The sequence below is a fragment of the Microcebus murinus genome, chromosome 19 (genome assembly GCF_040939455.1).
Source record: "Microcebus murinus isolate Inina chromosome 19, M.murinus_Inina_mat1.0, whole genome shotgun sequence".
Classification (NCBI taxonomy): Eukaryota; Metazoa; Chordata; class Mammalia; order Primates; family Cheirogaleidae; genus Microcebus; species Microcebus murinus.
The window spans coordinates 21,225,695-21,243,759 of NC_134122.1; the positions used below are offsets into that span (position 1 = coordinate 21,225,695).

At 57.1% G+C, this 18,065-nt stretch overlaps 1 protein-coding gene across 3 annotated transcripts in view; it reads right to left on the bottom strand.

The window, feature by feature from the left end:
* Positions 1 to 4,271: 4,271 nt before the first annotated feature.
* The window catches only part of PRKAR1B (protein kinase cAMP-dependent type I regulatory subunit beta), a 133,207-nt gene continuing 119,413 nt past the window's right edge, over positions 4,272 to 18,065 (bottom strand). For all 3 annotated transcript variants that reach the window (XM_012759094.2, XM_012759093.3, XM_075995219.1), the window contains 2 exons: positions 5,587 to 5,668; positions 4,272 to 4,596 (listed from right to left, as the gene is read on the bottom strand). In XM_012759094.2, coding sequence (XP_012614548.1) covers positions 4,424 to 4,596; positions 5,587 to 5,668 — 255 coding nt within the window. In that variant the 3' untranslated portion in view covers positions 4,272 to 4,423. The remainder of the gene's footprint in view (positions 4,597 to 5,586; positions 5,669 to 18,065) is intronic.

An 18,065-nucleotide genomic window follows, 5' to 3' on the forward strand; every position in this document is an offset into this window, starting at 1 on the left:
AGACCTCACTGGGCACCCCTGAGCCAACCACAGGTAAAGCTCCCTGAGTAAGGTTCCCAGGTAAGGGAACCACTTTGCTCCCTTCCAGATATGTTGGGGGGTGCATTCCTAGACCTCCATGGGGCCTCAGGGCAGAGAAAGTGCCATACCCCCCCAAGTGGGATGACAGCCCCAAGACCGCTTCAGGGCCAAGGTCAGTGCCAGGTGCATGTCAGTGTTCCACGAACATTGAGCCTTGGAGTAGGCGAAGGAGTTTTAAATAGGACACCGAACCACAAAGTATAAAGAGAAAGATGGATAAACTAGACTCAATAAAAATGAAAACTTTTGCTCTTTAGGAGGTATCATTTAAGAAAATGAAAAGGCAAGCCACAGGCTGGGAGAAAAACATTTGCAATATGTATATCCGATGGAGAAGCTGAATCCAGAACACACAAAGACCTTGTACAGCCCTACAAATTAATAAGACATCCCACTTTCTGTAAATGGGCAAGAGATCTGAACAGACATTTCACAAAAGGAGAGTTGCAGTCAGTGCAGACATGGAGAGACGCTGCACCATTAGTCATCAGGAAGCACCCGTTAGACCACAAGGAGATACTGCCACACACACGCGAGGACAGAAAAAGTAGAAAGACTGACGGTACCCAGAGCTAGCAAGGAGGGGAGCAACTGCCACCTCTTGCATTGCTGCTAGGAGACCATGTTGGAGAGTGGTTTGGCCATTTCTAGTGTGGTTGCACACATACCCTAAGATCCAGCCATTCCAGGCCCCCGTATCGACTCCAGAGAGGTTAAAACATATGCCCACACACGACTATCCGTAATAACTAAAAACTGTTCACCGTCCAAAAGTCCATCGACAGGTGAATGGATAAGCAAACTATGGTACATCCATCAGCAAAGAACCGCAGCAAGATGGACAAATGCCAACAACATTACTCTGATGAAAGAGCTCAGGTCCGAAAGAAGACACACTGCGTGGGCAAGATGCCACATACGTGACCTTCTGGAACAGCCCAAACTGGCCAGCGGTGTCAGTGGCCGCAAAGGGACCCGGGGATGTTTTGGGGATGATGGAACTGGTGCACATCTTGGCTGTGGTGGCCACACAGGTGTAGTCACCTGTGCAAAGTCATCAAACAGCACACTTAAAACAGGTGCATTTGGCTGTATGTAAATTACATATCAATGAAATTGAACGCATGGATGGAAGAATCCCCTAAACGCAAATGCTTCCTGTTTTCCCCATTTAATTAAAATAGAGATCCAGTAGCCCGTTTACCCAGTTTGCTTCAATGGTAACTTCTTCCTAAGCTGCAGCACGACTTCACAGCAGGGCTTGATATGGATGTTGTCAGCCCATGAGGACACCTCTGTCACCCTTTCCTACAGCCACCTCCACCCCCAGCCCTGGCTCCACTCCTGCGACGCTGGCATTTCAGGAATGTTGTGTGAATGGGATCATGCCACAGCATCATTCTGGGGCAATTCTGTGCAGGTTGCCGGGCATACCAAAGCGTATCCCTTTTTAGTGTCACGTAGCATTCTGGTACGGGCGCACCACGGTCTGCTTCACCCACTGAGGGACACAGAGCTGTTTCCAGTTTGGGATTAATGTACCAATAAAGCTTTATGCATGTGCAGGTTTTATGTCAGCTCTGGGATAAACACCCAGGAACGCAGTTGCTGGTTATGGTAATTGTGTGCTTATTTTAGTTCTAGTTTTTTGTTTTTTAAGAAACTATTTTCCACAGTGGCTGCACCATTTCATATTCCTGCAAGCCACGTAGGAGTGATCCCGTTTCTCTGCACATTCGGCAGCACTGAGCGTTGCTGTTTTTTGTTTTAGCCATTCTGACAGATGTGTGTCGTGTTGTGGTTTAATTTGCATTTCTCTGCAGCAAGTGGCTGGGGCATCACGCTGCACCTACTCCTGGGCCAAGTGCCCTTTCATGTCCTAGTAGGATTCTTCACGTTCGTATTGATGAGTTTGAGAGTTTTTCATATATTCTAGGTATTTGTCTTTCATGGGATAGGTGGTTTGAAAATATTTTCTCCCAATCTGTGTTTGTCTTTTCATCTTCTTCACAAGGTCCTTTGAAGGGCAAAGTTCTTAATTTTCATGAATTCTATCCCTTTTATGGATTGCACTGTTAGTACCAAGTCTAAGACCACTTTGCCAAGCCCTAGATCCCAAAGATTTTGTCCTTTTTTCCCTAAAAGTTTCATAGTGTTATGTTTACATTTACATATATGATCTATTTTGAGTTAATTTCTGGGTAAAATGTGAGATTTAGGTTGTGTTTAGTTGTGTTTTATTTTTTTGTTTTGCCAATGTATGTCAGAGCCTGAATTTCCCAGTTTCTGTCAACCCTTGGTTCATTCACTCACTTTTGTTATTTATGTGAATACTCACTGCCGGCTTCCCGAGTGCCCAGGGCTGACCCCAGCCCCGGCTTTGCTGCCTTGTCTGGAGGCCCAACATAGCCAGACATACCCCGACCCCTCCCAGAAGCAGCCTCGGATCTGCGTGCCCATGGCAGGGCCCACAGAGCGGCCACAAGGAGAGGGACTAAGGCCACCAGGACAGCAGCAGAGCATGGAGCCCCAGTGGTGCAGAGCCGGGGTGCTAGCCCTGTCCCTTGCCACACCCGGGGCACCACAGGTAGACAGAACCCACATTTGCACTGATAACGTTGACACGAGAATGTCTGGGACATAAGGTCACAGAAGGTAGAAGAGGGGCATGGGCAGCTGCTTAATAGGTGTGGGTGTCAGTTTGGAAAATTGGAAAGTTCTGGAGGTGAATGGTGGTGAAGGTTGCACAATGCAAATGTGCTTAATGCCACTCAACTGTGCACCTTAAAATGATTAAAATAGTAAATTTTGTGTTATGTGCATTTTACTACCATAAAAAAGAAAAAAAATAAAAAACCTTTATCTACAACAGATTTCAGACCAAAACCTCCGAGTCAGGAAGAGGGTCTTCATTGCACATTTAATAGTTCATGCAGCATCCAGAGCACGGGCGGGGAGCGCGGCAGGGCTCACAGGCGCACAGAGACATCCACAGGCAAAGGCGGGGCAAGGCGGCCTGGCCAGGGCTGGGCGGGGAGGGGCTCTGATGCCTGTGCTGCCACCAAGGAGGGCCAGTGCTGTCACCTCAGACCACAGATGGCCTCCTTCGGATGTGCACAGCCGGAGCAAGGCTGGGATCACTGCACGGTTTCACTGCATTTCAGGCACCCAGAAGCTTCCGGGAAGCTCTTTGCACTTGCTTACCCCCCTGGGGCCTGGCTCACTTTACCACTGTGGGACTTAAGGGACATGTCAGTCAATGACAATGCAGGTGGTGGGGCCCAAGCCTTGACTGACTTAGATCTTGTCCCTTATGGCAGGACAAGAGAGGCTGGGGTGGTGAATTGCATGTGTCTCCTGGAACTTCTGTTGAGCAATGAGTATATCTGCTGGGGAAGGACTCAGAAGGGGACCCTGGTCCTAGGACTTTATCAAAATGCATTTCAGGAATCCCTCCTCCCCACTGGCAAGGTCTCATAGCAGATGCTTTAGGAAGAAGTGGAACCCGAAATTTTTCGAGGTTCCCCCTGACTCCAAGGGAACAGGGACCCAGAACAGCACCCGCTAGATCTCGGAAAGTCACAAACTCAAACTGTGTTTCTCTCCCATCCGGGTGTCCAGCCCAGTGAGGGCACCAAGAGTGTCCCCGAGTGTCTGACCAGCATACCCAACCCACCTGGATGGGCTTCCCAAGAAAGGCAAGGGCAAGCCGCCAAAATCACGCAGCTCGTCACAGCACCCCACGAGAGCACCGCCCAGGTGGGTCACTCTCGGCCAAGTGGCACTGTCCCCAAGGCAGGACCCCGACCCCCTCCAGCCTAGGCATCCTGTTAGAACCAGAGACTCTCCTCACCCGGCGTTCCCCCCAGGCCCCTGGCAGGCGGGCATGTGGTGGCGGGAGCAGAACGCGCAGCCCTCTCTCTTCAGCCTCAGCTTCTCGCTGTCAGCCTGTGACCCTCTGGGGACAGCCCCATTTGACACGATCTATCCCACTCTTGGACATTCTAGGGTCTGGGGGCCCTGGGGCCAACGTCCTGGCAGGTTCTGGGGAGGAGCTACAAGGGCCGCCAGGTGACTGTCGGAGGGATGGGGGTTACCGAGATACGCCCACGGAGGCCGACGAGGGGACACGAGGGAAGGAGCTTGGCCTCCCGTGTCCTTGGTCTTGGGTGATTTTGGCTCACTTGCCCTTTGTTTTTGAAATGCACGAGGTGATTGTTTATTCTGAACAGTGAGTCCGGGGAAGGGGCAGCCCCTATGCGGCCGGACGCCAGCCCCACCTGGCCGCCACCTCCGGACACAGACAAGCACACACGGCCACCACACCGGCGCGGTGGGCGGCTCAGACGGTGAGGGAGATGAAGCTGTTGTAGCGCTGGATGTTCCTCTTCAGGATCTCGGAGCAGGGGCCCAGCACGCGCTCGAAGCGGGGCCGGTCCAGCTTGACGCACTTGAGGGGCCCCCGGGCCACGACCGTGGCCGCACGCGGCCGGTTCAGCAGCAGGGCGATCTCCCCTGGAAGGTGGAGAAAGGTGGTCAGGGGCCAGGTCCAAGGGGCCTGAGGCCGCAGCGGGGACCCCCAGAAGCTGCTCTCCTTAAAGGTAGGGAAAACAACCATACCAAGATGCAAGAAAACATGGATTTCAAATCCACAAAAATAAAGTCTTTTTAGGAGAACTGTGGCCATGAAACATTTGGGATATACTTATACCAACGAGTTACTCATGGTTTACCTGAACTTCAAATTCTAGGCATTGTCCTGCATTTTGTTGGGCAACCCCATGTATAATAGGCACTGTGGTGCACTGCCCAGGCCTCACTCAGGACCCAACCCCCAGCTGTGGGAATGTCCAGGTGTGCCCAGGCCTCCCTCAGGGCCCAATCCCCTGCTGTGGGAATGTGCAGGTGTGTCCAGGTGTGCACAGGTGTGTCCAGGCCTCTCTCAAGATCCGACTCCCAGCTGTGGAAATGTCCAGGAGTGCCCAGGTGTGCTCAGGTGTGCCTAGGCCTCTCTCAGGGCCCAACCCCATAGCTCTAGGAACGTCCAGATGTGTCCAGATGTGCCCAGGTCTTCCTTGGGACTCAGCTTCCAGCTGCAGGAATACCCAGGTGTGTCCACACCCCTCTCACAGCCCTGTCCCCCCAGTTGTGGGAATGTCCAGGTGTGCCCAGGTATGCTCAGGTGTGCCCAGGTCTTCCATAGGACCCAGCCCCTAGCTGCAGAAATGCTGGGTACTGATGGCTCCACTGTGTCCCTCTGCAGCAGGAAGGTGCCTCCCCAAGGTCATGCCTTCTCTGGGGGAGCCCACACACAGGCCTGGTCGCCCCTGGGGACCCAGGGAAGCCCAGGACCTCCCAGTGAGGGGATGCAGCCACACTGGGGCTCACCCGTCCCCCATGGGCCCAACCCAGGAGCCCAGGGGAAGCCCTCACATCTCCCCACCTTGGGGTCTTCCAAGTTCCCAGTGAGGTGGGGCAGCCACGAGGAGGGGACACTGGACTCACCAAAGTAGTCGGAGGGCCCCAGACGCCCCACCTCCACGTACTCCTCGTCCGGGGACCGGCGCTGCAGGACGGACGCGGTGCCCTGTGGGTTGAAGTCGGGGACACGTGAGAGTCAGCCAGGCTGGGCCCCGGGTGAGGGCACAGAGAGGGGGTCACCCAGCAGGGGGCTGCTGCCCCAATTCCCACCTCATACCTGGCTCCTTTGCACGAGCCACTGTTTCTAAACTCAATCCCACCGTTTCTTCGAGGACACCTGCGGTGGATCTGAGCACAGCCGGCACTTTCCAGAGGGCCCCATCCAGCCGGGCCCAGTCCCCACTTTCACTTGGACACACAGACAGCTCCTCTGAAACAGAACCCACCACGCAACCCGCGCCTGCCGAGGTGGTGGGGAAACCCTGGGGACGTTCCCCAAGGGGCCCATGTCTTTGTCGCAGGGCTGCCGGCTTCGGGCTGACCTTGGATTAACTTCAAGGACTGGGAGCGCATCCAGGCGCGCCGGGCGCTCCCCGGGGGCAGGGAGGAGTGCTGTCTCAGGGTCACGCACCCACTAGGCACCCTCCTGACCCCCCAAACAGGGGAGCAGGCGGTGGCTCTGCGGATTTTCCCAGCTCAATGATTAACGCCAGAGCTGTGGGCAGAATACCGCAGGGCTGCCGCCATGCAATGCGTTACACATTAAAGATGCAGCCTTCGGACGGCGGGACCCAGAGTTGGGGGCAGCCTGGGCGGCTAAATGTCCCCCACACTCGAACTGCCTCATGAGTGGCCTGGACGTTGAAAGTCACTGCCTGCCATGGAGAGAGCTTGGAGTGGGGGTGGGGGGTGTCTGGCCTGGACCTCGCCTGGGCTGTGGTGTGACGTTGGGCAAGGCCTTGACCCTGCCTGAGCTGTTTCTGCACCTGTAATTTAGGCATTGTCCTAACTACACCTCAGGAGCATTAAAAGAGAGGCTTCCATAAGCCACCCAGCGCACGCCGCCAGCAGGCCTCAGTAAACATCACCTGGCTGAGCCCTGCACACACTGGCCTCAAAGCTTCCCAGGTTAACTCTGATCCTCGCACCTCACTCCGACCAGTCCCAAGTCCCTGCAGGCAGAGCGTCCATCGACCGCAGAGGCGCACACACGTCATGAGTGCCTGGGAGACTGAGGCCCCTGCAGCCTGGCCCTCCAGGGTCCTGCCGTGGTTCAGGTACCCAGGGCCCTCTTGCCCCCAGCCCCGGGCGGCCGGGCGCCCTCTCATAGTGATCCGCTCAGCATGAGCGAGCACATCATTCCAAGGTGGGCTCGCTTCACCCCGGCTCACCCAGCCTCATAAAACACTGTGCCAGTTAATGAGTAACCCCCACCTCGCCACAGTCTGGGAGACCTGGGTCAGGACACCCTGCGGTGCCCGCCGTGCCTGGAATCACCAGGCACCAACTGGCAGCCCCCCTGAGCTGGGTCCCCCGACCTGGCCCCCTGATCCGGCCATGGGACCACTCAGCTCCCGTGTTTACGCATCCGGCTGATGGATGGAGCGGGTCGTGTAAACAGACTGCTCGGCTGAGCACCACAGCGGGGCAGGAGGGGAACAAAGCGGGCCTTTGGGGGCGCCCACAAACCCAGCCCAGCCCAGAGTCCCAGGGACAGTGCAGACGCCAGACAGAGGGGGGCGGAGCAGCTCCCAGCCATCCCCCCTGCCCAGGGTCCTGGGTGAAGCTCTGGGCTCCACGTGGAAGCCCCCGGCCCGGCCCACTCCTCCCAGAGGCCAGAGCTCTGGCTCCCCAGTCTTCAAAGTTTCTGCCACCCTGAGAATTTAGTGTCAGGAGACTGTGTGGTGCTCAGAGGGGTCTGGAGCCAGGCAGTAGCACCAGCCAGTGGCCGTCACCAACTCCTCCCCTCTCTGTGGTAGACCAGGGGCTGCCCTGCAAGGGACGCCCTCCAGGCCTCCCTGCAGGTGACGGGGTCACGTGGCCACGTTCCCTCACCCTTCCCCATCCCAGCCTCGGGAACCCCGAGTGCCAGCAGCCCAGTCTCCACCATGCAGAGATGCAAAACAAAAGGGCCACGTAGGACAGACTTGTCCCTGGGACATCCATCAACTGTCACTTCATAAGAAGAAAAGACATGTCTGTTCTTTCCACCACATTGTTTTTGGGTCTCCTTGTTATAGCAGCTTGCTCTCTCGCCCTGACTGACACACCCCCAGAGCACTGGTGGTGATGGCAGGCAGTGACGGTCCCCTCCTGTGACTGCCCACTCGCAACCACCTGCATGACATGCGTGTCTGGCAGCAGAGGGAGGAGAACAGGACAGACGCTCCAGAGGGTGACCTGCCGCCAGCGGGGCCGAGTGTTCCCAGAACACGGGCCACCGCTACGACCACCGTGTGCTGGGTTCTCTGGGCTGCCCAGCGTGAGCCAGGCCGGTGCCTCCCCCGCCGTAGAAAGCTCCCGGAAACGGCACGCTCCCGCCCAAGCCCCGCTTCCCAGACTGCCGAGAAAGCAGCACAGACATCTCAGGAGGATTGTGAGTCTGGAGTCTTCGGGCTGGAAAAACATACTTGCCAAAACTCCAGGTCATATTCCCCAAATTTCCCACTTACTGACTCTAACCCAGTGCTAAAAATAAACCAGGTCACATGCCCACAGGGAGCGGCACCATGGAGCGTCACCCTGGTTGTCTGCAACGGTGGGATCACTAAGGACCTGTGTCCTTGTCACTATTTTGGTTTCTTAAATTTTTCTGCAAAATCAAAAACAAATTCAACTCTCTGATTTTCCACAGTGGGCAGGGGTGGCTTTGCTAAGAAGGAAACCACCGAGGTCTCGGTGTGAACCACCCACGGGGAAGGGGGCTCCCAGCCCTCGGGGCAGCCCTGCTCGCTGGCCAGCAGCCTGGACTGCTTTGCGCTCAGAGGACCCCTGGCCTGGTGAGTCAGATCACAGAGCCAGGGCAGATGGGAAGATGAGCTCCATGCTTTGGGGGCCAGCACCCCAGGAGAAGACAGTGCCACAGGTGCAGACAGCAGCCTTGCTGCAGCCTGTCCTCGGGCCCCAGGCCATTTGCCTCACTCAGAGCTACGCTACAGCTCCCTGCCTTTCACTCTTTTAGGCACGTCTTCACCCGTTCGCCCAGCATCCATCGAGCAGCTGCTACATGCCACGCACTGTCCGGCTGGGATGACGGCAGCAGACAAGGCGGGCACAGCCACCCGCCTGGAGCCAGTGTGCTGGTGCAGATGACAGACTGTCGACAAGCAAAGGAGACCACTCGGGGGGCGGTCGGTGAAGACCCAACCCCGACAGCGACCTTTGAGTTGAGGTTTGCGGGCATGAGGAGCCCACGCGTCCCAGGCAGCGAGCAGTGGCCGGCGCCAAGTCTGGGAGGGGAAGGGGCCAGAGCGGGGGGCAGGTGGGGCCATCAGCAGGGGCCTGCCCCACCCGGGGGCTGGTGGTCAGCATACCCAGTGCCCGGCACGAGCCCCGAGGGGTGAGGGATGGCTCCCCAGCACAAAGGGACCCCATATGGGGCTCACGCTGGGTGGGTACCAGAGCCCAAGTCCACAGCACTCACAGCCCAGGCTGGAAACAGCCCGGTGGCGTGAGGAAACCGGGCTCTACCGGATGGCACCGAGGAGGTGTATAGGGGCCCCGGGACGGGGCGGGCCACAAGCCAGGGCCAAGAGTCTGGGCGCAGACCCGGCCCCCCAGTGCACCAGCCAGTCCCAGGCAGGATTTGGCTTCTCGAGCCGTGGCCTCCTCATCTGTGAGACGGGACGCGGTGGGGAGAGGGCAGACAACCTTTGCTTCAGAAATGTTCCACACGTCAAGTTTCACAGATTATCACGAGGGTGGCGAACACGTGAGTAAACAGGAAGAGTGGACGGACGCCAAGTCCCCATCTCATGAAACTCCTCAAAGCCTAGAAAATCAACTTTCCCAGTGCCTTTGTGTTTTGTGCGTATGCTAATGTGTCCCATGTACGCATGCCTGTGCATTTCTGGATTGAAGCAGAAGCAGAATCCTACACAGGAGCACTTGCACACGCACCTGTGCACACACAAACATGCACACACCTGTGCACACACAAATACCTGCACACACAAATGCGCACATGTGTGCACACAGAAACATGCACACACCTGTGCACACACAAATACATGCACACACACTGCGCACATGTGTGCACACAGAAACATGCACACACACAGGATTATAGCAGCCCATGCCTATAAAACCCTTCCCAACTAGCTCTGTGACTTCTCCGGAATAGATGAGCCCCACGATGCAATTTTTAAAGTTTTTTTAAAAGCAACCATTGCAACAAACGCTGCACGGCGATCGGCAGGGAGGTGGGGGTGGGAGGGGTACAATTTCAACTGAAACTCCCTCCACCCAAATCCACTTCTGCTGCTGCAGCGGTGACTTCTACGCACTCCGAGACCATTGCAGATCCCAGGGATTTCGGAGGCGGCTGAGCAACTTCCCTGCACACGCCCCACCCTGCCTCCTCGGCAAGGCTGGCTGAGAAGGTGCCTCTGACGTCACACCGAGGGCTGCAAACTGTCCCCGAAACAACTGCAAAAACACAGTGACTGGTGAGCAGCCTGGGGTCAGTTTTCATGCCAACGCTTAATGGATCATCCATGAAGTCTGGGCCCTGGCGAAGCACGGCCCAGCAGCTTCTGTGGGAAAACAAGACATCGTCGTGCATCCCACGCCAGGGCTCCAAAGAGGGGACAGGTGCCAGTCCTGCACTGTCCCACCACCACCTGCAAATCAGGAGGGGCAATTAAAGCCCTGTGTGGTTCAGAGTCTCACTGCCTACAAACTGGTCATTACTGCAGTCTGCTCTGCGGCCAGGCGCTGCCCATTAGGTGGACACAAAGCAGCTGTAATGGAAGCTCCGGCAGGTGCCACTGGAGCAGCAGGTGGAGGGACGCGCATGTCGGCCATGCCAGCTCCCGCCACTGGGTGTGAAGAGCAGGAGAGGAGAGCATGTGGCCACCGGCTGGACGCACCGAATCCTGCCCTCAATGCCCTTCTGCGGCCCAGTTCCTCCCCTGCCATCTGCCTGAGAGCGTCCGCAGATTCCAAGAACCAGGGCAAGCAGCGGCCCCAGGCAAACGTGGCCACAGTCACTCCTGCTGCCTGCCGAGATGGGGAGGGGGCCTGTCCCCAGGGGGCTGCGCAGGCCACTTCCGGACCAGCCCCAAGGCACCACCCGGGCTCCCTCCACCTCTCGGGGTGTCAGGGAACAGCTGTCACTGCTCCGCCAGGTCCAGGTGGCTTCAACCACAAGTGTCTGCATGAGGCCTGGGCGCCGCCAGCCAGGCAGTCGTGTGCCCACCCCGAGCATCTCTGTCTAGAGGCCCCACCCAGCTGAGCCCCCCACCCATGGCAGCACTGAGGGTTCTGACCCCTCCCCACCACAGCCTGCACCCCCAAGAGACACCAAGCCCTGGCTCTCAGGGTCTCCCTCTCACCAGGTACTCCCTCACTGCCTCTCCACCCGGACGTCACAGAAGGCTCCAGAGAGAGCTCCAAACAGGTGCCTGTCACCACAGATCACAGCCGGTCTGCTCACATGGCCTCGAGGTCTTTCCAAACAGGGACCCAGCAACCATTCAGCCTCCCTCCGCCGCTCTGCCCTCCCCAGCCACTTGCCTGGCTGAGCACAGACCTTCCTCAGAGAGGCCCGGGCATCCAGCCAGGATGCTGGACCCCAGCCAGGGTGACCCCTCCAGCCAGGATGCCTGACCCCAGTGAGGGTGACCCCTCCAGCCAGGATGACTCCTCCAGCCAGGGTAATCCCTCCAGCCAGGTGACCCCTCCAGCCAGGATACCAGACTCCAGCCAGGGTGGCCCCTCTAGCCAGGGTGACCCTTCCAGCCAGGACACCAGACTCCAGCCAGGGTGAGCCCTCTAGCCAGGGTGACACCTCCAGCCAGGACACCAGACTCCAGTCAGGATACCAGACTCCAGCCAGGGTGACCCCTCCAGCCAGGACAACCCCTCCAGCCAGGATACCAGATACCAGCCAGGGGTGAACCCTCCAGCCAGGATGACCCCTCTGACCAGGGTGACCCCTCTGACCAGGGTGACCCCTCCAGTCAAGATGATCCCACCAGCTAAGTTGCCTGGACCCCAACCTGCCACTTCAGCTAAGTCACTTCCACAGCCAAGTCTCCTTCCCTGGCCAAATAGGTATTGTGTCATTCCACGTGCCACAGGATACCAGAGGCCTCACAATGAGCTGATGAAATCTCTACTCTGACTCAGGAACCGTCTGACCCTCAATGACACACCCACACCTCTTATTTTTTTATTTTTTTGAGACAGAGTCTCACTCTGTTACCCAGGCTAGAGTGCTGTGGCGTCAGCCTAGCTCACTGCAACCTCAGACTCCTGGGCTTAAGTGATCCTCCTGGCTCAGCCTCCCGAGTAGCTGGGACTATAGGCATGTGCCACCATGCCCGGCTAATTTTTTCTATATATTTTTAGTTGGCCAATGAGTTTCTTTCTATTTTTACTAGAGACAGGATCTCGCTCTTTCTCAGGCTGGTCTCGAACTCCTGACCTTGAGCGATCCACCCACCTCGGCCTCTCAGAGAGCTAGGATTACAGGCGTGAGCCACCACGCCCGGCCAACCCACACCTCTTAATCCCAGTAGCATCTGCTCACGGGGACCGAGCCTGGCCCCTCCTCTCCAGCGGCCAGCCCAGGGCAGTGCAGGGGGCCAGGCACACCCAGACCCAACCTGGGCTGCCACCCCGTGGGTCTCCATGTGCACCTGCAAGGACAGGCTACACACCTGGCTCTCATCCCCTATCCTCAAGATTCCCCAGTTTTCTTTTCCAGTTAGGGGTGAATGAACCTGAAAATCCCCCCAGCCTGCCTCTGCAGATGCCAGCCCCCACCATGGCCACAGTGTCCCAGCCTGGGGGTCCCCACTATTTGCTCCAGCCCCTGCATGACGGGAGGGTGTGGGACTGTGCCCCAGAGCGGGGCCTGGCACCTGGAAAGTGCCTCCAGAATGAACTCACGAAAGCTGGACGTGCCAGCATCCGAGGGGAGGATGTGTTAGTTATGCTCCCAACCCTGCTTCCCGGAGGGGAGCCCGGGAGTATTTCCCACTGTCCCCAAGTGGCAATTGCTGAGCTGCCAGCCCCAGGATCACAGCTCTCAGAACGCAGGGCCCACAAACAACAGACGTTTGCATTCACCTGCCTGGTGCCTTCCTGAGCCTCCATCCCAGGAGGGATGATTTGAATTTTCTCAGGAAAAGGGAAAAGGAGAGTAAACCCACCACGGGCTTCACTGGATTTCTTTATGGTTTAGCAAGAGTAGGAATACAGCAGAAATAATTCCAGATGCTCGCAGGGTTCCTCAGGGGACACCCACACCCTGGGATGCTCGAGGGCTAGGCTCAGTGGGGTAGTGGGCAGCTTTTGGAGGCTCTTGGGACCCCCAGGGCATTCAGCTTGGGTATCTCCAGCAGCAGATCTTTCTGGAAACCCAAAAATCCAAGGGAGAACACACATGCTGGTCTTGCTCCTAGGCAATTTGTCCCTCAGATGCAAAGAAGGACAGATGACCACAGGGTGCAGATACGGCCAGCTGCCACCTCCCTGAAGCCCCATGAAGCACCTCAAGGCAGCATGGCCTGAATCCAATATTCCCTGGTCCCCTTTGGAGCCAGACCTGAGGCTATGCCAGGGGGCCAGCATCTCCAATGTTGTCCTTTTCCTGCCTGGGGTGAGTCTCATGCTCACAGAGGCTATAAATACACGTAGGAGGGTCAGGAGTGCCTCCCCGACTGAGGGCCGGAGCAAGAGGTGAAAGGAACTTCCCACGGTGGGCAAACGCACTGATGTTTATTTTGCCTGAATTGCTATTTAAAACTGGTCTGGTCACTGTGGGGAGTTTCTGGAGGACTCATGGGACAAACAAGGCAAACAGAGAGTTTTCTGGGTACCTGTGGAGCCACCATGCTTACTGGGGCAGCGCCAGCCCACAGGGATCTGGACTTTAGGCCCAGCTTGGCTGGCATCGCAGACACACTGTCTCACTTCTCCGAGCCTCAGTTCCCCCACTGTAAATTGAGACAAACTTATTGAGACTCTCCCCAGGCACTCATGCAAGGACATGGGGGTGGGTGCCCATGGACACCATCAAAGCCTTCACTGCCTGTGCAAGTCTGGGGTACAAGGAGGCTGGTGAGGTCTAGACTCCTGGAATTTTCCTCTCAATGCGTTTCCTCATGGGTAACATTAGGAGGATAATGGCCACTACCTCAGAGACTCCAAAGGATCAAATGAGTTAAATATGGAAATGTTTGATACAGAGTAAAAGCTCAGAAAGTATTAGTCACCATCAACATCACCATCACCATTGCCATCACCATCACGATCATCACCATTGTTATCATCACCACTATCACCATCATCGTTGTCATCACCATCACTATGGTCCCCATTAACATCACCATCATCGCCATCATCATCATCACCATCATCACCATCAGTATGGTCCCCATTAATATCACCATCATCGCCATCATCATCATCACCATCATCACCATCATCACCATCACCACCATCACCATCATTACTATCATCATTGTCATCACCATCACTATGGTCCCCATTAACATCACCATCATCACCATCACTATGGTCCCCATTAACATCACCATCATCGCCATCATCATCATCACCATCATCACCATCACCACCATCACTATCATCAACATCACCGTCACCATTGTTATCATCACCACTATCACCATCATCATCACCATCACTATCATCCCCATTAACATCACCATCATTGCCATCATCATCATCACCATCACCACCTTCACTATCACCACTATCATCACCATCATTATCGCCATCCTCATCACCACCATTACCAGCGGCAACAGAAGAATAAAACAAGGGCCTGGCTGGATGAACACAATGTGGTCCACCCATACAATGGAATATTGTCCGGGCTTAGAAGGGAAGGACATCCTGACCTGCCACGGCATGGTGAACCTTGGAAACACTCTGCTGAGTGAAATAGGCCGGCACAAAAGCACAAATCCTGTGTGAGTCCACTTAAGTGGCACACAGAGCAGTCAGACTCAAGAACAGAGTAGGGTGGTAGGAGCCCAGAGTGGGGTGGGGGCGGAGAGTGAGCGATCAATGGGAAGATGGAAAGTTCCAGAGGGTGATGGTGGTTGGTGATGGCTGCATAACATTATGAATATACTTAATGCCACTGAACTGCATACTTAAAAATGGTTAAGATGATATATTTTGTTATGTGTATTTTACCACAATTTTTAAAAATAAAATTTTTACCAAGGGCCTGGCCCTGGCTCATGCCAACCTCAGTGTCACACCCTCCTCAGAGGTCATGCTCTGGGCTCCCACGGGCCCCTGTGCAGGGCAGGACCACAGACACTGCACTGCGACACAGACACTTTCCCTTGCACTCCCCGTGTGCCTCTGCCTCTGCCCTGGTGGCACGGGAGCCACGGGGTGGGGGTCTTGTGCTCTGCCCCTGGGGACGCCACCCCCATTGGGAGACTTTCCGCCAAGTCCCCCAGCGGCCAAGCCCAGGGACAGGCCGCAGGGGCCAGGGCTCCGCGGCTGTGGCCCTGGACACCGGCGAGTGAGTCAGAGAGACAGGTGGGACCACATTCGGAACACAGGGGGACAACTTCTCCCCAGGCCCACTGTTTACCACCGGGAGCCAGCCTTCCAGGTGCGCAGACACCCCAGAAGGACTGAAGCCCAAGCAGGGACCAGACCCCGTGACCAGGTCTGGGAGGAGCACAGGGGAGGGGCCGTCCCCCGAGGCAAGAGAGCCCATGACCCGCTGTCCTGTGGCCACAACCACAGCAGCCAGCCCAGCTTGGGCAGTGGACGGCGTGGGGTGCCGTGGTCAGACACCCCCACAAATTGATTTGTCCCGAACTGCGCATCTGTTCAGATTTTCCCGGCCAAAACATCCGTCTTTATGGCAATGGTCTTTGCACGGTACTTAACTCTCCTCACTCCGGTGCCAGGAATCTCATCCGGGATAATCCGGGACCTTGGAATCCGGCAGATACATTCCACATCTGTCTAGTCTGGGAACGCCCGCGCGGCGGTGTGCGGAGATACGGGTGGGAAACAAGATCTGGAAACGTCTGCGGTGGAAAGCCCAGGCCCTCAGGGGCTCGTTTGGTCTCTTTGGGGGGGAGGGCAAGGCAAAGGATGGGGCTTTTGTACTTTTGTGGGGAGGGGGTTGTTGAATTTTTTATAACATTCCTTCCATTAAGAAAAAAAAATCAGAAAGAAAACATCACGGCAAAGGGGCTTGTCAAAGGAGCCACACGAATTGTCCAGGGGCCAAGGGGGAGGCGCCACCCATCCCTGCAGACACACTAGGGCCTCAGCATCAGCCACAAGTGGCATTCTACTTGGGTAACTTTTCTTAAGGCCGTCACTCCACACTCAGAAGCCCTGGGCGCGGGCGAGCTCGCCGCGTCCCACGTCCATGCAATGCTCTTAGACAACAGCCCGCCGAGGGCGCCTGGACTCACACAGGAACCCACTCACAGTGAAAGGCAAGCAGACCCGTGTGCACTCTGCAAGGCAGCTACGCACCCCCACGGCACTGTGGGGCGGCCACCGCACAGCGCAGCTGGGCACCCCCGGTCTCCTGCTCCCTGAGCTGCTGGGCCAAGCGCCCAGCCACAGGGAGAGGACAGAGCCATCGTGCACAGACCCTGGGGGAGCTTCACCCACAAAGGGGGTCTGCACCGGGGCACGCAGCTCTCCCCGGCCCCAGGACGACAAGGCCACCCTGCTACCATAAAGTATGTAATTCAGAGCCCAGTGGACGTGTGTCCCTCTCTGTGGACCATGTCCACTAGAGTCACCCAAGAGCCCCCACCCACCCCAGTGGGGTCTGAGCAGAGGCAGCAGCCATAGGCAAGTGGGATCTGGCAACACACAGACACCAGGTGGGATGAAGCCAGACTCCTGCGGGAGCCCTGACATGTCCTGGTCCAAGGAGCCAGCAACACCACGGATGGGGCCACCCCAGGGCCAGACACGGAGGGAACCGCCACTGTCGCCACAGAGACCTCTGAGTGCGCAAGGAGTCAGTGCAGACGGCTCTGCGCCCAGGCTTGGGGCTCTGGAAAAGCATTTCTTCCAATCCAGCCCAGAAGGAATGTTTTTACTTTTCTGCTGGAGGAGGTGAGTCCAAGAGGCCAGGCCAAGCAGGCTGTCCTTCGAGACTCTCTGAGAGTCCCCCAGACATTGAAGATTTGGCACCACCCACAGTCTCGCCTGCCCTGACCTCCCCGAGGGGCCCGCTGGTCGGTGGAGAGCTCTGTGGCTTCAGGTCCTGAGAGGCCAGTGAACTGCGCAGACGGCCTCAGGCACCGTGTGTCCCGGGACAGGACAGAGCAAATAGGAGGCCTCCGGCAGGTGGACCAGAGGCCCCTTGGGGAGCTGAGCGACCTCGGGTGGGCGGTGGATGCAGCGGCTCCGAGCGTGTCTCATCTGGCTCCTGGGAGGGGCTGTGGCATCTGGGCAGGTGCTCCTGTTCTTACTTGCGCAGCAGGTGACCTTCCAACTCCTCCTCCAGGAGCTCAAGGGTGTGAGACCCTCCCCAAGCTCACCTTGAGGTCTGGGCTCCCCCTGCCCGGCCATCTTCCCCACCAGTAGCTCCTAAGCCTCAGGCTTGTGCTTCTGCAGGTGCCTCTGTTGCCCCTGCTGGCCTTGGGGCGCCCTTCCCACCTCTGCCTTCTCTACCTGGAGAACTTTACTCCCACGTGGGTGCCTGAAATCTGCTGCCTCATCTTTCCTGTCTGTTGGTCACCTCCTCTCACAGCTGCAGCCCGTCCACCAGCAGAGCCTTGGTCCCTGCTGTCCCCTGGGTGACCACCCGCCACTCGGGCTGGCCGGCCTCCTTCACAGTTAGTCCCCCATGCAGAACCCAGCATGGGGGGTTGGACAGTTTCTCTCCTCTGCAAAGCAGCTTGAACCATACCCAGTGGCTGCCACCGAGCCCAGAACGAGACAGGACGTCGTTCCCGGGTGCCTCCCCCCTACCCAGAGCACGCCCAGGGAGGCCGGGGCTTGTGACTCTCTAGCTCCGGGGACGGCGCAGCACAGGGCCAAAGCCTGAGCGGTACGTGTGGCCTCTGCAGCTCCTGCAGAACCTTCCCGAGGCGGCAACCCCGAAGAGGGACATGTAGGAACCAAATGGTGACAATAACATAGTCAGGGGCGGTGGGTAACAGTGGGCATGGATGAGGAACAGGGAGCAGTAACACCTCACAGGCATGAACACAGAGCGACGCCCCAGGTGCCCCCAAGCCCCGCAGGGGCCACGAGGCTGTCAGTCCTGCTCGGTGGGAACTTCCTTCCCAACGTCTCCAGACGTGGTCCCCGGAATGCAAGCCATCTGCCGCCTTGGTTCTGCGTGCGCCTCTCGGAACAGC